The sequence below is a fragment of the Macaca thibetana genome, chromosome 18 (assembly GCF_024542745.1).
Source record: "Macaca thibetana thibetana isolate TM-01 chromosome 18, ASM2454274v1, whole genome shotgun sequence".
Classification (NCBI taxonomy): domain Eukaryota; kingdom Metazoa; phylum Chordata; class Mammalia; order Primates; family Cercopithecidae; genus Macaca; species Macaca thibetana.
In genome coordinates this window covers 52,636,071-52,659,983 of record NC_065595.1, presented here as the reverse complement: position 1 = coordinate 52,659,983, position 23,913 = coordinate 52,636,071, and the positions used below count along the sequence as shown (strand labels likewise).

Sequence of the window (23,913 nt, the reverse complement as noted above, 5' to 3'; positions counted from 1 at the left end):
TAAAAAAGTGTGAAAGAGTGTGGTATATGTGTGCAAGTACAGGCAGTTCAAAATGCAAAGTGGAGGGGTAATGACAGAAGAAACTAAATCGTCAACCCTTGAAGTTCCCTCCTAAAAGCCAAACCCCAGGTCATAGGAACTGTGGGTTCTTACCCCATCTCAGGCACTTGGACTTGGCGGAATGTGCTTTCTGTGTCACCAAGATTCTAGGGATCTCATCTATATCAATACTGAAGCTAATTTCCACAAATCACGTAAAAAAATCAACTTCATTGAAAAAAAGTCAATGGACACTCATATGGCAATTACATCTATATCTTCTAGGTTCTAAAAACCTAGGCCACTAAGAGGCACTCCTATTATAATTCCCTTCATTCTGAAATTGTATGTGATTCCTTATATGTGCCAGTGCTGGATCCTGATCAAGAAGACTTTAGTATCACAGAAAGTACGAGAAGCTTTCTTCAGAAAAAGGAAAGCTTCCTTCCCTTGTTTTTAGTGAACCTTACATTCCGTTTCTCATGCCTATACAGTGTTGTGTTTCATGAGCAGTGCCTACTGTATCTCCTTTGTGCCAAGGGACCTACTTCCCTGTAACATAGCTGGATTGGTCAGAACAACGCAACCCATTGTGGGTGGGGTAAAAAGGGTTCTCAGAGAATCTCCAAAAAGATTCTCTAAATTCAAGTACCTAACCTGGGTGTGTTAAGACTTCCAGCTTATCACTGAAACCATTTATTCTTCTTGCTAGGCACATTGCTAAAGGTTATTTCCCAGGTAATTAGCAGTGGAAGGGACATGTGCCACTTCTAGGCCTGGCCCATAAAAATCTCCCCAAAATCATCCTCTGTGCGCTGCTGTCATACAGTGATTGCATGGATTTAAGGCTAGGGTGATCCTGGAAGTCACATGTGAAAGATGGGAGAGCCTCTGGCACTTAGGTCCCTGAATGACTGTGTGGAGAGGAGCAGACCTCCTTTCTCCATCCTAAATGCCCACGACCTGAAACCCAGTTACTGTTAAAAAAGCAATAAATACATTTTCAACTAGACTTAGGTCACTGAAATTTTACAGTCTGTTACAGCAGCTGGCCTATTTTAACTAATACCTTTGGCTAAATATATTTGTGTGGCTACTTTTCTCTTTCTGTCTCTCTTCTTTAAGCAATATAAAACTATCTTAGAAAATTACCTTCTTTTTGTATAAATCTGTTTTTGTTAATCCAAGACTTATTTATTATTGTATAATTCAATCAGAGTCTCCAAAATAAGAATCTATGAAGAATGGGCTGATAACATGTATCAATAAAGCTTGTCTGGTACAAAGAAAAAAATACTGGAACATGCTTGTCCTGCTTAAAGAGGGAAAATCTCTATTTAGTAACCAACAATTGTCATGTCAAAATGCAGGCCATGTTTCCAGATCTTTCTGCGTTTTTGAAAGGATTAGGAAACAAGAATTTTATGTGAATATTTTCCATTTTTAAATCTGCAAGCTAAAGAAAACATAGTCATGGACTATGTGTGAACAGATTCTCAGTTTATAAAATGCTACTTTAAAGTGATACAGAATCCATCTTCCAGACATGTCCCCCAAGACATAGGGGTTGGTATGAGGTATTGCTATGGTCTGAATGTCTGTGTCCCCCACTAAATTCACATGCTGAACCTGAATTCCCAATACAACAGTATTGAGAAGTGGGGCCTTTACAAAGTGATTAGGTCACGAGGGTGGAGACTTCATGAGTGGGACTAGTGCCGTTATAAAGAATACCAAGGAAGGTTGTTTGCTCCTTTCATTGTATGAGGACACAGCAAGAAAGGTGCCTTATATGAAGCATAGAGTAAGCTCTCACCAGACACTGAATCTACTGGTGCCTTGATCTTGGACTTCCCAGCATCTAGAACTGTAAGAAATAAATTTCTCATTTATAAGCTACACAGGTTATGGAATTTTGTTACAGCAGCCTGAACTACCCTCTTTGAGAGTTCAGTACCATCTCAGATTAAAACAAAACAAAACAAACAAAAAACACCAATGAACCAGGCCTGGTCAGTCTCTAAAACTTAAAAAAACACATTTCGGAATTCAGGCAGAGTCCTCTCAGTCCTGGCATGTGAAACCTATACAGTGTTCTCTGAGCCTAAGAGGTGCTGGGCCTTGTCTGGAGAGACTGAGAAGAAAATGGAGCCAGTTGTCATGCTCCAGTCAGCAACAGACTTGAGTATGAGAAGCTGAGACATGGTGGATCACAAGGGCCAAGAACCCAAGAGTGATCAAGAGAAAACTGATGTGGAATCTTTAAACAGCCACCCAGCCTTACTGTCACAACCTCCTTTGCCCAGCATCAGCTTCAGTCTCTCATGAGTTAACTCAGACTGAGAGAAAAGTCCTCATCCCTTTGATGCAGCATATTTTCTTTTTTATTTTTGAGATGGAGTCTCGCTCTATCGCCCAGGCTGGAGTGCAGTGGTGCAATTTCAGCTTACTGCAAGCTCCGTCTCCCGGGTTCAAGCCATTCTCCTGCCTCAGCCTGCTGAGTAGCTGGGACCACAGGTGCCCACCACCACGCCCAGCTAATTTTTTGTATGTTTTAGTAGAGACGGGGTTTCACTTTGTTAGCCAGGATGGTCTCGATCTCCTGACCTCATGATCCGCCTGCCTCGGTCTCCCAGAGTGCTGGGATTACAGGCATGAGCCACCGCGCCCGGCCACAGGATATTTTCTTGACCCCTTTGTGGGACTCATGACAGGGGTGCCCCATTTACTCAGCATGCTGTGTTCAATCCCTTGCAGGAGGGAGTGCACAGGCCAGGGAGTGCGGGAACCGGCTGGCCACCTTGACACTGGCAGGAGCAAACTCCGTGCAGGCCGTGGTGGCATCTAGGTGGGGATGCCTGCTACCCCAAGGCCCCAGAGGGTGTGTTACAATGTTCTCTTAGCTCTGCCGTCTGAAAACAGCAGTGTGTTATCAGCTTAGTGGGCCATTTCCCTCATCGCATGAGGTGGCTGCCCTCTGCCAGTGTGGGCAAAGGGCCCGTGTGACAGCCTTTTGGGTATGACACTTGGTGGGTCTCGAATTCTTGTCTGGTACCAAGAACAATGAGGTCGTACGACAAACTGAAGGACGGTGACTGTGGAGAATGTTATTGAGTGATGAAAGCAGCTCTCAGTGGAGAGGGGAGCTGGAAAGGGGATGGGAAGGGCGGGTTGCTCTTCCCTGAAGTCAAGTCACCTCTCTGCCCATCTCCTCTGCAGTCAGATGCCTCTCTCTGACATCCAGCTGCTTCTTTCTTCTACCGGCTGAGTCTGGGGTCTTGATAGGTACAGGATGGCGGGCAGGGCAGGCCATAGGTAGTTTTGGAAAAGGTAACATTTGATTGGTAAAAAGGCATTATTTAGAAGCAACCAATCGTGAGAGAGCAGACAAACAGGGACTGAAGTTCTCACTTTGAGCTACAGGTTCTAGGCTTTCCAGCTTTAAGGTGGGGCTTTGCCAAGGACCATCCCTGTCTGCCTAGAGTTTCTCTGCCTCCTGCCTGTATCTGAGGCTGGCATTGCTCCCTGAGTCAGAACTCATGGTCTGAAGGGTTCCAGTTTCTATCAATTATCATTTGTGACCCCAGCCAAGATGAACAGCAGCACCTCTTTTCACAGATTATGAGTTCCCACATCAGCCCAAGGCCTTGGGAATGGTTAATGTTTCAAGTCAAATTCTGAAAGCACAGGAAGCGGAAGCTCCTGGATGTTCCAGTTCTGCTTCAAGGACGGGAGAGCCTTCTGACAAATTTGCATGGCATTCCAAAAGGCAGTATTTCAGTTGCCTGGTTGAACATGAGCTTTGCCAAGGATGGTGTAAGATATGGTAGACACCACTTTCTCTGCACTGAGGCAGACAAAGATTTAATCCTCACTTTGCTACTTTCTAACAATATACATGTATTTTACTGGACTACTGTGAAGGACAAATGAACTAAAGTGTATTTCAATAACAAAATAACGTACTTAGTACAGTGCCTAACACATGGGGTACACCAAATAACAGCTTTTGCTATTAGTATAGAGAATGAAACTGCATTGTGTCAGGTGACGTAGGTAGAGGTTTAAAGTGAGTACCGGCTACTGAGCACCATTTATACACACTCAATAAATGTTTGTAATTAAGTCTAAGCCTTAAAAAGCAGAAGGCTAACGGTTACTGTTTCTTATTCTGGAGCTGAAAGGGGATGGTCCCAGGGAAAGTGAGATATCAGCTATATTGTACATTCACCCTGATTTTATAAGTGATGCTGATACGGAAGGAACTTGATACAAAGATCATGGAAAGCGATACAACATCTGCAACCAACCCCATTGGCCAAAAGGGCACTGAAGGACATTTACTCATGAGGGTAATTAAACATGCCTTACTAACCAGCAAAAAAGCCCTGCTGACTATAGCAGTGAAGCAGATAAAGAAAGAACTTCACCCTCTGAAAAGAGACTAGATATGATACTAAAAGTGTCTGTTCAACCGCTAACAGCCCTGTGTGGAGATAACACTCTCATCAGAACTCATCTAATGCTAGTTTCTAATATGGGTCCAACCTAGCCTCCTGACAATCTAAGCCACAGCAGAAGATCCACAAACTCTAATAAATCTCTGTTATACATAAGGTAAGAAAAACGGATATCGGGGTAGCTTTTTTTTTTTCTCCCATTAGGCCCCTCTTAGTTATTTTGTTAAAGAAATTAGCAAACTGTACCTTGACATAGAACTTACACAGATAGAGACTCTAATCAAAGGGAAGATAAGAACTACCCTTATAAAAGACTATTTTGCTTTGTTTTCTTTGTAATCAGTGAGCTGCTGGTATGGATACTTTGTCTTGGCAGGAAGAAGAGGAATCTTAGCTGAGCCAGTTTCAGGCTAATTTTCTGGAGACTGCTGTACAGACCTGCCTTGCTGTAAACACAGTCATTACCTGGCATCCAGCAAATACTTAAACTGATCTCGGGGATCTACACAACTTTCAGAGCTCGATAAACAACATGTGGTTCAGTTTACAATGGAATACTATTCAGAAACAGCAAAAATGATTCTTTAAAGACTGTCCAGCTAAGACATGAAGCAGACCAGACCAGCACTGGTCATCACCAGCCATTCACAGCTGAAGGTAACACACAGGCTCCATAAAAAAACAGCTATAGATAATAAAGATCGATGAAAACTTGTCCAGAATGCAGCATGGCACCAGTCCCATTTCCAAGGCCTATTACTGTAGAAAGATAATATCTTCAAAAACATAAAAATTATGAATTAGATTCGATTGCCAAAAATTCTTACTTCACACTACAAAGAAACAGAATTTCTAACAGGGAGCCACATGTAAATTATGGAAAATAGAACACAGTATATTTCATACTGCTGAGCTTCTCAGGAACTGACCATGATTTTAAGATTTAAAGTAATAACATCTATTTAGAAAGTGGAGTACTTGCAGTAAATACACTTAAGAAATAAGATAAATAAATGGTTTATTTTTCTTAAGGAAAAAGTAAAAACAGAATCCACCAAAAATCTAAAAACAAACAAACCTTGAGGAATATAGTCAGAAAACTTACCCTATTGGTTTCAAGACCCTAGAAAGCTATAGTAATTAAAACAACATGGGATTGACTCAAGAATAGACAGAACAGGTAGTACCGCAGAGAACAGCAGGAAGCTAACCCACAAAGCTGCACACACACAGCACCTGCTTTATGGCAATGTAGCACTGCAATGCATCTTTTTACCAAAGGGTGCTGGATATTCATAAAGAAAATGAAGAAGTCCTGACCCATGTCTTAACCAAATGAAAAATCAATTACAGATAAATTATGGACTTAATATGATAGGTAAAACAATGTAGCTTCAAGAAAATAATATGTACAGTTGGGGAGGATTCATTACCTTGGGGTAGAAGTTTTATTTTCTCATTATTATTTTTCGGAGTCAGGGTCTCTCTCTGTGGCCCAGGCTCTGGAGTTCAATGGCATAATCACAGCTCACTGCAGCCTCGACCTCCCAGGTTCAGGCAGTCCTCCTACCTCAGTCTCCCAAGTAGCTGGGCCTACAGGTATGAGCTACCATGCTTGGCTAATTAACAATTTTTTTTTTTTTTTTAAGAGATGTGGTCTTACTATGTTGCCCAGGCTGGTCTTGAACTCGTAGGCTTAAGTGATCCTCCTGCGTTAGCCTCCCAAAGTCCTGAGTTTATAGGTATGAACCACTGTGCCCTACTCAAAGTTTTTAAATAGAAACATGAGCACTAACCATAATGGAAAAAAAAATGATAAACTGGACAACATAAAAAATAATAAAAAAACTTCTGTTCACCTAAAGACCTATTAAGAGAATTAAAAAGCTACAGAATGAGAGAAGATATTTACAATATATTTATCTGACAAGGAACACGTATCTATAATCTGTAAGAACCTCCTACAAGTCAGTAAGAAAAAGACAGACGACCCAACAGAAAAGTAGACAAACTGGCTGAACAAACTTCATGAAATAAAATATCAAAAGGGTAAAACCATAGGTAGGAATATCCCAATTAAATAGACATACATCATCAATGTGACCTAAATTTTAAAAGACTGAAAAAAATCCAAGGGCTAAGTGAGAAAGAGGATGTGGAGCAATTGGAACTTTCATGTACCACAGTGGGGAAGGGAGATGTCAATTGTACGATCACTTTGGAAAACGTACAGGACTGTAGTCGAGCTGCACATATGCACACTCCGTGGCCCAGACATTCAACTCCTGTGCACACACCAGAAAATGCACTAGAACATATGCATGCAAATGTTCATAACAGTTTTATTCATAATAACCCAATTGGAAAACCTCAAGTGCCTAAGTGAAGTAGGATGGATACATAAAATGTAGTTAATTCTTACAACAGAATACTATTCAGCAGTGACAAAAATGAACTACTTCTACACACAAATCTCACAGGTATAATGTTGAGTAATAGAAGCCAGATGCACAGAGTGCCCACTGTTTGATATCTATTTACATAAAAGTCAAAACCAGGGAATGCTAATCTATGGTACAGAAATAAAAAAGAGTGGTTACTTTGGACAGAGGGCAAACCACCTGTTTGTGGGTCCAAGGGAAGCTTCTAGGGTGCTGGAAATGTTCTTTGTTGGTGTGAGTCGTAGTTACACTCTTAACCCTATAGAAAGCATCTGCTTCTGGTTGGGATAAAGTCATGAGACCATTATTCAAACTCTAATGCCAAGAACAAATCAGCTAACTTCCCAACCAAAGCTTTTTGAAACCATAAGATAGCAGAGAACAAAATAAAGCCTAACTGAATGAAAATATAGAATCAGACAAGCCCTTTCTAGGAGAAGACCCACAGCTGCCTTTATCCCTGAAAGAAGAGTGAGAGGAAGAAGACAGAACTCTGCCTTTAAAAAACATACGGATAAATCACCCAAACTTTGAAGGAAGTTGAAGTCACCGTGAGTCAACAGGCTTGATGAATTCACATCCTGAGGGAGTCTGCACCCACCACTGACTCTTTCTCATGGGTTTTTATCTAGTTTACGAGGGGGTAAACCAAGGGCTGGGTGCAGCGCTGAAGAGCTGTCATGCTAAGGAAGAAGTTCCAAAGGGTGGATTGGAATGTTAAAGCACAGACAAGACACTGTTTAGGAATCTGTTGTAGGATGGAGGTAAGTGAAGGTAGAGGCCTTGGAAATGAAGATAAGTGAATGGATTTCATGAACGGTTTAGAGATAGAGGAGAAAGAGCCTTGGTGTGGCACTCCTACATCACATATTTTATTGTGTTATGAGGTTAAAAATTAGATGCATAAAAATCCCATTATATAATTTTGTCACAACTGTCTAGAATGAGAACTGCATGCAGAAATCACAACAGAGGATCACAGATGAGTGGAAGCTCTTGATCTAGACTAATATGCTCTCAAGAACCCAGACAAAAAGACGCCACAGGAAGGTTGGTACCAAATTTAAAAATTAGCCCCAGAGTACAATACAGATAAAATTCCAGAAAAATCTTTGGACTCGTGGGGAAGTAGGTATGAAGCAACACATTCATGTCCAAGAGTTTGGCTGGGGTCAAAAAAAATCCCCAAAACCCAACGAGCTTCAGAGATTAGGTAAAGAGGAACCTGAAGATTTATGATAATTATTTTAACAAATCTTATAATACGTGAGTTTCACCACTTAATCTCAAGCATCAATCTAAGTGGATAAAGTCAATAAATAAAATAAGTCTTTCCTAATATAACTATAACAATAAAGCCATATTAAACAATTTATCGAAGGGACTGGTGGGGAAAGGAGAGAAAGATTCGGATCAGTTGACATTAAATACCTCATGGTCCAGTCCCTATACGAGAATTTTCTTGGTTCTTGCCTCTGAGCCTCCACTTTTGGGCAGCATCCAGTTACTACAGGTGGTCTTACAGTTATTACTACTTTTACTGAAGCCTAACTGAGCTGGGTTTTAGGTTTATGCCTTTGTAAAGTATACACAATTACATAAGAAATAAAATACTGAAAGTAGATGATTTATGAGAGAATGTGACCAATATATGTTTGTTGATCTTGAAAACAGCCTAGGAGTGTGAAAGAATAGATTAATTAAATAATTAAGCCAAACGTGAATTTTAATATTCAAAGACATTCATAAGCAAAACACCCTAAGGTATATTTATAGAGCCACTTTAATTAGTCAGTATTCAAAATGGCTTTACACATGAGTCAAGTTTTCAACATATTTTAAATACGCATCTCTTCTAAATGAGAGAGCTGGGGTACTGTAAACCAAGCACGGAACCTGGAATCAGAACATGAGGCCTTCAGTCCTGGCTCTGTGGGGTTACAAACTCTGAAAGTAAATCATGCAACTTTCTTCAAATGTAAAATGGAAAACTCTAAGGGGCTGCCACAAATATTAAATAATAATGGATGTAAATGTGCTCTGTAAAATGAAAAGTGATGTATCATTTCCTCAAAGGAGTGAAGCAAGGGAAAAATATGTTCATGAAAATTTGCTTTTATTCAATTAATAGCCTTATCAATAATATCTGCACATATACTTAAGACAGTACATTTTAACTTACTGATACTGATGCAAAACCAAAGAATCCTAGGTTCTCTTTCAGACTATTATCCCTGACATTCGCATTAGCCAGTAGAAATTAGATGACTACTATCAAATGTATCTAAGAATTACCTGTCACAGTGATTTCTCATGGATTATATTAATACTGCCCATATAATTTCAAGAGAAACTGTATCAGAATAGTTAGTTTAGGCTGTGAATTCAGAGAAACCTACATGCAAACTCTGCATCTATTACTTCCTAAGTGCATGATTTTGTAGAATCTAACCATCCTTAAACTTGGGTTTATACCACAAAAGTGGAGATGTTCACAGTACTAATATCACAAGTTTCAAGGATTTAAGAGAGAGCAGCACCTAATGTACCTAACAGAATGCCTGGCACGTAGTACAGAGCTTATAGATGTTTGCTATGATAACACTGAAAAAGTTGCTTCAGAACAGTGGAGATCTTTGTTTTCCATTTATGGTTATTCTCATCCTTGAAGAGGTATGCAGTCCCATATGCACATAGTGATATAGGCTCATATTATTTAATGGCCAGAAGGGGATTCTGACATCTATTGAACAACCACTTCGAGCCAGGAACTATGACAGACACTATAAATACAAAGATGAACTAGATGTTCACTGTAACTTCAAATACTTAACAAGAATGTAAGACTCTTAAGGGTAGATAATTGTTAACTCTGCCCATGGAGGTATCTTCAGGGATTAAAACAGTACCTGAAATATTGGATTTCCTTGGTAAATACTTGTGGAATAAATAGTCTTAGTTTTCTACCATACATATAATTATCTAGATCCCAAAGCAGAAGATGCTTTTAATATATTTTGGATATCCAGTGAAGAGAAACTATAAAGAACAGTGTATTTATCATTACATAGATATAACTAGAATTGGGTTTAAAGTCTTTGAAACAATGTTAATGATTTTTTTTTTTTTTTTTTTTTTTTTTACAAAATAAACACAATGACATTTGGTACTTCGAAAAAAAATTGAGAAATATTCAACACACACAGGAAACAATTCACCAAATGACTGATAACAGAAGGGAAACCTGATACCATTTTCTTACTGATGTATTAACACTTCCCACTACTAAATTTATATGATCATAAAATTTCTTTTTAAAGATTTAAAGCACTGCTCACCTGGTCTTCTTCTCCTCCACCTTCTTCATCATATTTTAAAATATTATCTCTTACATCATCTTCTGGATCAATTAAAAGTTGTTTGGCCTGGCGTTCTTTATCCCGGCGTTTCATCCATACCACAAACATCAGCACAAGGACTAGGTAGGAAAATAGTAAAAATACGTAATATTGTCATTTTTAAAGCCTGGCCTATCTAGTCACAGTATTCAGTACTAATAATTTATACTTATATAGGCTGAAGGCTTATAATGCATCTTTCACTCTACTATATATTTCTGACCTCACATTAAGAGAGACAAGACAAGGCAGCCTGAAGCACTGGGTTTAGAGTATGAAGGCCTGGGCTCCCATCCCTGGTGCCCTGCAAACTCATTTGAGAGGTGATCATCCTTGTTCTAGTTTTACCATCCACATATGGGGACAGTAACTTTTTCTATCTTCCCTTTGGCTTGCTAAAGGATAGTTGTCCTTAATAGGGCCTCGTAAATTCTAGAGACACAAAACAGCAGTAAGTTGTTACTTGCTGTGTTATTTAGGTTGGTCAGTCATCACTACACTCTGAAATTCACAGAAAACAACACTTCTCCAGGAGGACAAAGTTTGCTCAGATGACCTGGGTAGTAAATTGGAACTAAGTCAGGAATTGGACCTTGAGGTTTTGACTCCCAGAGGCTGGTGCGTGTTTCAGCTAAGAAAGCTAGGGGATTCATTTGAACACTGAAAAAACATTAGACTTTCATGTTTTATACTTTGTGCCAGGTCTAGAACCATAAATTTACCAGTAAGTTGATGTTAAAATCAGCACCAATTCAGTTTCCTTCAAAACGTCAGTTACTTCTTCATTGCCATAATCCATCATACCTAAGTCTTTCTTGATAAGATTGGCAACTATGGCACATTTCAGTTGAAACACAAACATATCCCTGAGTGCACATCTAGGAACAAATTCTGTCTAAAATCTGGGGGTATCAGTTTATATCCTGAAGCAAAAGATTTAATGACTCCTATTGGAGCACATTTTTATTATTGGCCATAAAAGTAAATATCCTCCTTTTAAAGCCAGATAACATGATCTCATTTGCTATTGTTCCAGGGCTAAATCTAGCAAGTGGATTATTAGTATAGCATGCAGGTTTCAAATTATAGCCAAAGTAGTCTCCACACAGGAAGTAAAAAATCCTTAGACTTCTATAGTAATTGCTTAGAATAAAGGGATAGAATTCTAAATTACCAGAACACTTGTAAATGGAGAAAACATAAAAGAAATGGCCAACATTTTCAAGAAAGTGATTGGTGTATAGCATGATCACACAATAAACTAAGTCCTGCTGCTATTTCACAATAAAACACAGGGCCCAGGCAATTTATTCTTTTAACCTGCATGCTTAGAAGTGGTTCCTAAAGTACTTTCCAGTGGTTAATTTTTTTGCATTCCATTGAACCAAAGATTGTAAAGTATCTTCAAAAGAAGCAATTCCTTAATCTACACTTACTCTAAAGACAGACAATTTAGTGAGCTGTGTAATCATTTCTATTATCAAACGTGCTGTATGTGAAGTGCAATCTCCCACTCTTTTACACAGCCCTTCAGAAACAAATACCTTGATCCTCGCATGACTGGAGCACGTTGCTGACTGTGCTTTATATGAAGGAAGGTGAAGGAAAGCGATATACTTATTTTCCTAAATCAACAACTACGTGCCATAAATTCATACTCAAATCATAAGTGCTCAAACTTCGGATTGTTTAACGTTTTTTCTATGAAAAGCGTTTACTACAGCTCCCTAAGCAATCAACACGAGAAAGGGTAAGAGGGCACGGAAGAGGCATGCTGAGGAGGCTTGTTGCAAACCTCAAGTGCTTGAAACAAAGCTCTGGGGTTTTTTCATTCTAAAGTGGACTTGGCCGACCCATATATGATTGGCGAGGAAATGCTGAAAGGTCAAAGGGTTGTTAGACTACCTTGCCAGGCAATAGCAACAAATGACTTTGCTGAACATCCTGGAAGCCAAAAGAACTGAAATCTAAAAGACAATAAAAGTACTCACTAAGCAGGATGATGATGCAGAGCAGGATGGCAATGATGGCACCAGTGCCAAGCCCTGCACCCACAATCCTGTCCACATCTGTGCAGTCCCCGTTGGAGTCACACTGGCAAACCTTCACACGCAGGATGGAAATATTTGATTTGGGAGGATTACCCGAATCTGTGATTATGATGGGAACTTCATAGATACCAGCTTCAAGAAATTTTATCTTTAAATTAAGCTGAGCAAAATCACCTATATGAAAAAGGAAAAACATAGTTTGATAGGTAATACTTAAAGTGGTAAAAAAACACATAGCATTGTTCAGAATGTATTTACTACCTAACAGTACACATAAAGTGGATTACAACTATGCTGCATTCTAAATACTTTTTTGGCCATAAAGGCCTTTAATATCTTACTTAAACTTTAAGTAGCTTTTAAAATATGTATAATGAGAAGATTACGAAGCACATAAAAGTTAACTTTTCATGCCAGGCTTCAAAATCTCTCAACTGCATATATATTCAAATAATTAACCTGTTCTTACCATTAAGCCGAGTGATGGTCCAATTTCTCTTAATAGTCACTGGAGATAAAGGAAGATCAAAAGCAAATGGTCCAGCATTTGGATCAATGTCATAATCAAGTGCTGTAATATTAATTGAATTGGGGTCTGGAGTTTCGCAAGTCTCTGCCTCTTGAGGTAACACTTGAGGGGCATTGTCATTAATATCAAGTAAATAGATCTGCAGCGTTCCTGTTCCACTCATAGGAGGAATTCCTGAAAAGAGAAAAATCACAAGCGATGCTGAACAGTTCTCTCCAATGAGCCTCAATTATGGTGAAATTCTCAAAGCTTCTAACCTTCTGGCCCTTATAACTGTGTAACCTTGGAAAAATTTAGTTGCTATGGCATCTGGGCAGACCGTTTCCAGAACAAAGCCCCTTCCTGCTTGCCAGAAAGAATGACCCTGAGCTGCCACTGCTGCTCTGCAGGAGCTGAGCAAGGTGACGAAGAATGCCCCTGCTATGGAATCCCAGACCTTCCTTGCCCCTCCTGCCCATTATTCAGGGCTTGCACAGACCATGCTCCTCCAGACACTGTGAGGAATGTTGGAGATGCAAACACAGGGCTCGTGATCCTGTGGACCCTACTCTTTTTATGGAGAACCAATACATATGCATGAAAGAACATAAGAATGCTTTTAATGATCTAACACAGCTTTGACTTCTTGAAACAGTCTACAGACAAGTGATACAGAACCACAGACCTCAACTCAGGAAGGAATATCATGCAGAAGAGAAATGATATTTACTAACCAACTACCTGCTTGAGATCATATTAGGCTGCTCTATGTACATTCTTTCATTGTAATCCTGTGACACAGGTTTAAACAGATGAACCTGAGTCTGTAAACTGCTCATGGCCACACACTCTTGTAAGTGGTGGAGTTGTTACTAAAGATGGGTCGGCCTGACCTCCAACCCATTCTCATTCCACGATAATAAAATGCTGTCTCCACCACTTTGTGTGATAATTTATAGTGATTTGATTTTCTTCTGCTATACTATAAATATTCACACTCACATATATATAATATGTTTATGAATATTTTATAAATAATGCTGTACACTGAAGACCAGAGATTTAAGGGACCTGCCAAAGGTCATGCAACTAGGAAGGTGCACATACATACACAATCCTGGGGAGGGAATAAGGAGGAATGTTTACCAATTTCTGTGAGGAACATGATGGTTCTAAGATCAGGGAGAGTTGAACTGGAAGCGTATAGTGGCTGTTACAATATTCCAACACCACCATGACCACTATGATACTCAATAGTTTGAGGGACTTTGAAATTTATTATCATGTTTCATATTACTATACTTTTATAACAACTATATAGAATATGTAGGTAGTGAAACTATTAATAATGAAACTAAGGCATAAAGAGTATAAGAGCTTGCCTAATCATTAAGGAACAGAGCTGGGGCTCCAAATCTAGCCTTGTGACTAAAAATAAAGTGCACTTGCAAAACATCACAGCTACATACATTTAACAGGTCACTTCTCTCTCTTATCAAAAGCCTTTCAATTAGAAAACAATCCTTATTGGTGAATGAGAAATCTGGTCGTAACTCACAACCAATATACATACACATATACATATAATTTTATGGCTCTTTAGATCTTAACCTAGTGATTCAAGATGCATTACTTTCAGTTCCACTGTAGAAAGCAAGCCACTGTTTATGGCAAAAAAGCATAAAACAGGTACTAATGATATGCTTTGATGTACAATGGCAAAAGCTATTCCTACAAAGTTCCAACACTATTTAAACAAGAGGTCCCATATAAAAAGGATAAGAAATATTTCTTTGGTTGGTCATTACATAGATTTTCTACAAATAGTAATCTCATTAAATCTTAGTATACAGATTTAGAAAGGTTCATTGACATTATTCTTAAAGTATTGGTATGTAATATTTTAGCAATGCAAAATATTTTACAATTTGAAAATTGCAAACACCAACTTCAACCACCAAATTGAAGCCTGCTATTTTTTTTTATTAAATACCAACAGTCATATTCATAGTTTAATACTGAAAATATTGTAAAATATACTTGTGGTTCAGTTTTGAAACTATTAATACACAATAGGAATACTTATTTGAGTGGTTACTTTGTGTCAGCCACTGTTTCAAATGCTTCATATATATGTAGAAGTCATTATATTTTAGTTAAAACACTGAGTTAGGTGCTGATACCGATCTCTATTTAACAAAAAAAGGAAATAAATATATTTAAAACCTCATGCCAATCCCACAGTTCAAAGTGGGAAAGCTGGAGTCTGCGCCTGGGGGTCCTGTAGAACTCCAGAGCTTGAAGTCTGAAGCACACATCATACTGAGAGCTAACAAAGCAAAATAAGCCCCTCATCAGGTCTACGTAAGTTCCCTTTGTATTACATATCTGAAAAAAGTCCTTATCTGTAAATCTTAACCAATTAAAAACCAGCAGAGACTCAGGAAAAAAAGAAGGTGCTACGTATATATTTCAAAACCCACACCCTGAAGCTCACTACTCACTTAGCTCAATTTATGCACAAAATTAAGCTTCCTAGCCCATGGCAGACAGAGGCAGAGAATTATAAAAAGCAAGACTGATAGAGATGCATATATGAATGGCAGCAAACAGAGTGACTAGAAGACATATAAAAAGAGCCACTCAAAAAACCCAGCATCTAGGGCCACTGAGGATGGACTTAGGGCATCAACGTGTGACAGCACAATAAGATAACAAAGGTATGTCTACATGAATGGTGGATGAACATTGAGAACAGTCATTGCAAAGACTGAAGGATGTCCCAAGAACACCTGTCTGAAATGATAAATAAAAGCTGGACCTCGGAGTTATAAAAGTCAGTTTTCCAGGCAATTGAGTTTTGTAGAAAATTTTAATTCCTGAGCATGCATGATGAGGATCTACTGTCTTTCATCAACATACAAGAAAAAACAGGGAACATACCATTGTCAGAAGCAAGGAAAGTAGCATTATATATATTGTTTTTCACATTTGGTGATTCTCGGTCCAAAACAGCAATTGTAGTTATTTGCCCATTCACAGGATCTATTTTTAGCCAATTGGCAGGATCAGATAATTTAGTGTATCTACAAAATGAAAGTGAAGTTTAATTTTTTTACATGAAACTTTAAAAAAGCATATTTTACAGGTTTAGTTCCAAATGCAACTGGCTCATTAACTTGCATTTCCGTAGATGATGGCTGGAAATACAGCTTTAACATGAAAAAGTATTTTTGTGACAGTGGTATTGGGAGGCACATAAAGGTTGTTTGGTCAGGCATGTAGGGAACATTCTACAGGTGTCTGAGGGACAAGGCTAGGAGCACAGTCTCTCTAATGTGGGCTAAAGCAGATTGGAAAGATATCATTTTAGGTTCTTGTCCACTTCAACAGATATCAATGGTGCAGGAAAATAGCTTGAATATAGTTTCTTTTTTTTTTTTTTTTTTTTTTTTTTTTTGAGACGGAGTCTCGTTCTGTAGCCCAGGCTGGAGTGCAGTGGCCGGATCTCAGCTCACTGCAAGCTCCGCCTCCCGGGTTCACGCCATTCTCTGGCCTCAGCCTCCCGAGTAGCTGGGACTACAGGCGCTGCCACCTCGCCCGGGTATTTTTTGTATTTCTTAGTAGAGACGGGGTTTCACCGTGTTAGCCAGGATGGTCTCGATCTCCTGACCTCGTGATCCGCCCATCTCGGCCTCCCAAAGTGCTGGGATTACAGGCTTGAGCCACCGTGCCCGGCCGAATATAGTTTCTAGATAAGCAGTAGTCTCAATGTGTAGGAGTTAAGAGAAATTACAATAGAAATTGAATACTGTATCACAAAGAACACGCCTAAAACATTTTAACACTTTATCATGGCCAACATGAAGCCACACTGGAAAGACCATAATCCCATTCCTACTTGCATCTTTCACACTGGGCCGAGCCTCAGATCTATACCTTTGCAAAGAAAGGCCTATAGTCTTGAGTCTAAATTGGCAGATTTATCAGCTTAAATTCCTTTTTAAAATTTGGAGTGAGGATTAACTTTTAAAGATTAGATAACCAATCGGATTGGAAAAGGTATGCTATGTTTAGAGAGGTAAAGTTGTAGGATTTCAATACCTCTATTAACTGGCTATTTATTAATAGCTATCTTGATTTCAGTGAATAGAGAAATGGAGAACATTTAACATTCAATAAAAGATAACAATATGAAGTCATCTTTTAGCAGCAGTTCTGTAAGAAGTTTAATGAAATATAAGTTCATTTAAAAAATGATCATCACCAGGTTTGGAGAAGAGTCGCATGGCGTGTGCTCTGCCAACCATCCACTCCCTCATCGGGAAGGATAAATTAGATTTTGCTAGTTTGGAAATCTTTACAGATAGGTTTTATAAGTCCAATAACTACTGTACAGGTAAGGGATGAAAATACTTAGCTCTTAGATACTGGTTTTGGCATAAGCTTTCTTTCCTTCACGATGCATCGAGGAGAGATAAATGTTATAAGCTTCTGAAAGTTCCCTGTGGAACCTTTTTGTGATGTTTGGCATAAAGGCACAGGCTAAATAATTCTAAAGTATTTTTAAAGTAAAAATGGCAGGTACAGAGAAGCAAGAACAGCTTTTTCTTCAAATAATAAAGCCATTTTAATATGAATACAGATATCTATATCTAATATAATCATTGACTGAGAAGAAAATTCAAAGAATTTGAAATTATCTTTTAATATGTAGTTTTGATTCCAATGAAAATTTCTTACTCAAATAGTGAATTAGATAGTGAATAGTGATAGTGAATAGTGAATTAGAACATAAGCTCCAAAAGCACTGCAAACAGCATTTCATACCTAATATTTTGCTGCATATATCGATCTGGGTCCTGAGCAGTGAATGTTGTCAACATGGTACCGGCATGAAGCCCTTCTTCTTGTCGAATGATCTTAGGATTGGGAGCAAAATAAGGGTTTTCATTTACGTCAATAACTGTAACAGACACGGTTGCAGTTGACTGAGGTGGGTGCTGAATTCCCTTGGCTAATGGCACTTGATTTTCTGCAGCAACAGTAAGGACAAACATCCTATTTGTTTCAAAGTCGATTGGCTGGAAAATAAAAAGGAAGCCATATTTTTGCAGGAAATAAGAATGCTTGCATTCTGTAGTTTATTTCTCTGTCAACTCCATTTCCAAAAAATTAATTTCTTCATTTACTACATGATAAAGTTCCTCTCAAGTTTCTGGAAAACATGCATTAGCATGGTCACTTATCAAAATATTTACTCCAATTAACCTAATTATAAATCTTGAGTACTTAAAAGATTTATGTTCACAAAACAATGCACACGATTACTGCACAGATTTATTTATTTAGGTACATCTAAAAACTTGATTATTCTTAAGAATAGCATTGTTGACTAAAAATACTAAATAATTTAAAGTCATTGAGAACATGATTGTCTAAATGCACACTCTCAAACATTACTACAAAGATCACTCCTCATCCAGGAAAGTTTTCACCAGTCTATGATGAATTGAAAACAACCCGGGGGGGCGGAGCAAGATGGCCGAATAGGAACAGCTCCAGTCTCCAACTCCCAGCGCGAGCGACACAGAAGACCGGTGATTTCTGCATTTTCAACTGAGGTACTGGGTTCATCTCACTGGGGAGTGCCGGACGATCGGTGCTGGTCAGCTGCTGCAGCCCGACCAGCGAGAGCTGAAGCAGGGCGAGGCATTGCCTCACATGGGAAGCGCAAGGGGGAAGGGAGTCCCTTTTCCTAGCCAGGGGAACTGAGACACACAACACCTGGAAAATCGGGTAACTCCCACCCCAATACTGCGCTTTAAGCAAACAGGCACACCAGGAGATCATATCCCACACCTGGCCGGGAGGGTCCCACACCCACGGAGCATCCCTCATTGCTAGCACAGCAGTCTGTGATCTACCGGCAAGGCAGCAGCGAGGCTGGGGGAGGGGCGCCCGCCATTGCTGAGGCTTAAGTAGGTAAACAAAGTTGCTGGGAAGCTTGAACTGGGTGGAGCTCACAGCAGCTCAAGGAAACCTGCCTGTCTCTGTAGACTCCACCTCTGGGGACAGGGCACAGTAAACTAAACAAACGCAGCAGACACTTCTGCAGACGCAAACGACTCTGTCTGACAGCTTTGAAGAGAGCAGTGGATCTCCCAACACGGAGGTTGAGATCTGAGAAGGGACAGACTCCCTGCTCAAGTGGGTCCCTGACCCCTGAGTAGCCTAACTGGGAGACATCCCCCACTAGGGGCAGTCTGACACCCCACACCTCACAGAGAGGAGTACACCCCTGAGAGGAAGCTTCCAAAGCAAGAATCAGACAGGTACACTCGCTGTTCAGAAATATTCTATCTTCTGCAGCCTCTGCTGCTGATACCCAGGCAAACAGGGTCTGGAGTGGACCTCAAGCAATCTCCAGCAGACCTACAGCTGAGGGTCCTGACTGTTAGAAGGAAAACTATCAAACAGGAAGGACACCTACACCAAAACCCCATCAGTACATCACCATCATCAAAGACCAGAGGCAGATAAAACCACAAAGATGGGGAAAAAGCAGGGCAGAAAAGCTGGAAATTCAAATAATAAGAGCGCATCTCCCCCGGCAAAGGAGCGCAGCTCATCGCCAGCAACGGATCAAAGCTGGACGGAGAATGACTTTGACGAGATGAGAGAAGAAGGCTTCAGTCCATCAAATTTCTCAGAGCTAAAGGAGGAATTACGTACCCAGCGCAAAGAAACTAAAAATCTTGAAAAAAAAAGTGGAAGAATTGATGGCTAGAGTAATTAATGCAGAGAAGGTCCTAAACGAAATGAAAGAGATGAAAACCATGACACGAGAAATACGTGACAAATGCACAAGCTTCAGTAACCGACTCGATCAACTGGAAGAAAGAGTATCTGCGATTGAGGATCAAATGAATGAAATGAAGCGAGAAGAGAAACCAAAAGAAAAAAGAAGAAAAAGAAATGAACAAAGCCTGCAAGAAGTATGGGATTACGTAAAAAGACCAAATCTACGTCTGATTGGGGTGCCTGAAAGTGAGGGGGAAAATGGAACCAAGTTGGAAAACACTCTTCAGGATATCATCCAGGAGAACTTCCCCAACCTAGTAGGCCAGGCCAACATTCAAATCCAGGAAAGACAGAGAACGCCACAAAGATACTCCTTGAGAAGAGCAACTCCAAGACACATAATTGCCAGATTCACCAAAGTTGAAATGAAGGAAAAAATCTTAAGGGCAGCCAGAGAGAAAGGTCGGGTTACCCACAAAGGGAAGCCCATCAGACTAACAGCAGATCTCTCAGCAGAAACTCTACAAGCCAGAAGAGAGTGGGGGCCAATATTCAACATTCTTAAAGAAAAGAATTTTAAACCCAGAATTTCATATCCAGCCAAACTAAGTTTCATAAGTGAAGGAGAAATAAAATCCTTTACAGATAAGCAAATGCTTAGAGATTTTGTCACCACTAGGCCTGCCTTACAAGAGACCCTGAAGGAAGCACTCAACATGGAAAGGAACAACCGGTACCAGCCATTGCAAAAACATGCCAAAATGTAAAGACCATCGAGGCTAGGAAGAAACTGCATCAACTAACGAGCAAAATAACCAGTTAATATCATAATGGCAGGATCAAGTTCACACATAACAATATTAACCTTAAATGTAAATGGACTAAATGCTCCAATTAAAAGACACAGACTGGCAAACTGGATAAAGAGTCAAGACCCATCAGTCTGCTGTATTCAGGAGACCCATCTCACATGCAGAGACATACATAGGCTCAAAATAAAGGGATGGAGGAAGATCTACCAAGCAAATGGAGAACAAAAAAAAGCAGGGGTTGCAATACTAGTCTCTGATAAAACAGACTTTAAACCATCAAAGATCAAAAGAGACAAAGAAGGCCATTACATAATGGTAAAGGGATCAATTCAACAGGAAGAGCTAACTATCCTAAATATATATGCACCCAATACAGGAGCACCCAGATTCATAAAGCAAGTCCTTAGAGACTTACAAAGAGACTTAGACTCCCATACAATAATAATGGGAGACTTCAACACTCCACTGTCAACATTAGACAGATCAACGAGACAGAAAGTTAACAAGGATATCCAGGAATTGAACTCATCTCTGCAGCAAGCAGACCTAATAGACATCTATAGAACTCTCCACCCCAAATCAACAGAATATACATTCTTCTCAGCACCACATCGTACTTACTCCAAAATTGACCATGTAATTGGAAGTAAAGTACTCCTCAGCAAATGTACAAGAACAGAAATTATAACAGAATGTCCCTCAGACCACAGTGCAATCAAACTAGAACTCAGGACTAAGAAACTCAATCAAAACCGCTCAACTACATGGAAACTGAACAACCTGCTCCTGAATGACTACTGGGTACATAACGAAATGAAGGCAGAAATAAAGATGTTCTTTGAAACCAATGAGAACAAAGATACAACATACCAGAATCTCTGGGACACATTTAAAGCAGTGTGTAGAGGGAAATTTATAGCACTAAATGCCCACAAGAGAAAGCAGGAAAGATCTAAAATTGACACTCTAACATCGCAATTAAAAGAACTAGAGAAGCAAGAGCAAACACATTCGAAAGCTAGCAGAAGGCAAGAAATAACTAAGATCAGAGCAGAACTGAAGGAGATAGAGACACAAAAAACCCTCCAAAAAATCAATGAATCCAGGAGTTGGTTTTTTGAAAAGATCAACAAAATTGACAGACCACTAGCCAGACTAATAAAGAAGAAAAGAGAGAAGAATCAAATCGACGCAATAAAAAATGATAAAGGGGATATCACCACCGACCCCACAGAAATACAAACTACCATCAGAGAATACTATAAACACCTCTACGCAAATAAACTGGAAAATCTAGAAGAAATGGATAATTTCCTGGACACTTACACTCTTCCAAGACTAAACCAGGAAGAAGTTGAATCCCTCAATAGACCAATAGCAGGCTCTGAAATTGAGGCAACAATTAATAGCCTACCAACCAAAAAAAGTCCAGGACCAGATGGATTCACAGCTGAATTCTACCAGAGGTACAAGGAGGAGTTGGTACCATTCCTTCTGAAACTATTCCAATCAATAGAAAAAAAGGGAATCCTCCCTAACTCATTTTATGAGGCCAACATCATCCTGATACCAAAGCCTGGCAGAGACACAACAAAAAAAGAGAATTTTAGACCAATATCCCTGATGAACATCGATGCAAAAATCCTCAATAAAATACTGGCAAACCGGATTCAGCAACACATCAAAAAGCTTATCCACCATGATCAAGTGGGCTTCATCCCTGGGATGCAAGGCTGGTTCAACATTCGCAAATCAATAAACATAATCCAGCATATAAACAGAACCAAAGACAAGAACCACATGATTATCTCAATTGATGCAGAAAAGGCTTTTGACAAAATTCAACAGTCCTTCATGCTAAAAACGCTCAATAAATTCGGTATTGATGGAACGTACCTCAAAATAATAAGAGCTATTTATGACAAACCCACAGCCAATATCATACTGAATGGGCAAAAACTGGAAAAATTCCCTTTGAAAACTGGCACAAGACAGGGATGCCCTCTCTCACCGCTCCTATTCAACATAGTGTTGGAAGTTCTGGCTAGGGCAATCAGGCAAGAGAAAGAAATCAAGTGTATTCAGTTAGGAAAAGAAGAAGTCAAATTGTCCCCTGTTTGCAGATGACATGATTGTATATTTAGAAAACCCCATTGTCTCAGCCCAAAATCTCCTTAAGCTGATAAGCAACTTCAGCAAAGTCTCAGGATACAAAATTAATGTGCAAAAATCACAAGCATTCTTATACACCAGTAACAGACAAACAGAGAGCCAAATCAGGAATGAACTTCCATTCACAATTGCTTCAAAGAGAATCAAATACCTAGGAATCCAACTTACAAGGGATGTAAAGGACCTCTTCAAGGAGAACTACAAACCACTGCTCAGTGAAATCAAAGAGGACACAAACAAATGGAAGAACATACCATGCTCATGGATAGGAAGAATCAATATCGTGAAAATGGCCATACTGCCCAAGGTAATTTATAGATTCAATGCCATCCCCATCAAGCTACCAATGAGTTTCTTCACAGAATTGGAATAAACTGCTTTAAAGTTCATATGGAACCAAAAAAGAGCCCGCATCTCCAAGACAATCCTAAGTCAAAAGAACAAAGCTGGAGGCATCACGCTACCTGACTTCAAACTATACTACAAGGCTACAGTAACCAAAACAGCATGGTACTGGTACCAAAACAGAGATATAGACCAATGGAACAGAACAGAGTCCTCAGAAATAATACCACACATCTACAGCCATTTGATCTTTGACAAACCTGAGAGAAACAAGAAATGGGGAAAGGATTCCCTATTTAATAAATGGTGCTGGGAAAATTGGCTAGCCATAAGTAGAAAGCTGAAACTGGATCCTTTCCTTACTCCTTATACGAAAATTAATTCAAGATGGATTAGACACTTAAATGTTAGATCTAATACCATAAAAATCCTAGAGGAAAACCTAGGTAGTACCATTCAGGACATAGGCATGGGCAAAGACTTCATGTCTAAAACACCAAAAGCAACAGCAGCAAAAGCCAAAATTGACAAATGGGATCTCATTAAACTAAAGAGCTTCTGCACAGCAAAAGAAACTACCATCAGAGTGAACAGGCAACCTACAGAATGGGAGAAAATTTTTGCAATCTACTCATCTGACAAAGGGCTAATATCCAGAACCTACAAAGAACTCAAACAAATTTACAAGAAAAAAACAAACAACCCCATCAAAAAGTGGGCAAAGGATATGAACAGACATTTCTCAAAAGAAGACATTCATACAGCCAACAGACACATGAAAAAATGCTCATCATCACTGGCCATCAGAGAAATGCAAATCAAAACCACAATGAGATACCATCTCACACCAGTTAGAATGGCAATCATTAAAAAGTCAGGAAAC

At 39.4% G+C, this 23,913-nt stretch overlaps 1 protein-coding gene across 2 annotated transcripts in view; it reads right to left on the bottom strand.

The window, feature by feature from the left end:
• Positions 1-23,913, bottom strand: part of CDH2 (cadherin 2) — a 229,792-nt gene that overhangs the window by 22,275 nt on the left and 183,604 nt on the right. For both annotated transcript variants that reach the window (XM_050767130.1, XM_050767131.1), the window contains 5 exons: positions 17,728-17,981; positions 15,841-15,983; positions 12,859-13,092; positions 12,330-12,563; positions 10,279-10,418 (listed from right to left, as the gene is read on the bottom strand). In XM_050767130.1, the coding sequence (XP_050623087.1) occupies positions 10,279-10,418; positions 12,330-12,563; positions 12,859-13,092; positions 15,841-15,983; positions 17,728-17,981 (1,005 nt within the window). The remainder of the gene's footprint in view (positions 1-10,278; positions 10,419-12,329; positions 12,564-12,858; positions 13,093-15,840; positions 15,984-17,727; positions 17,982-23,913) is intronic.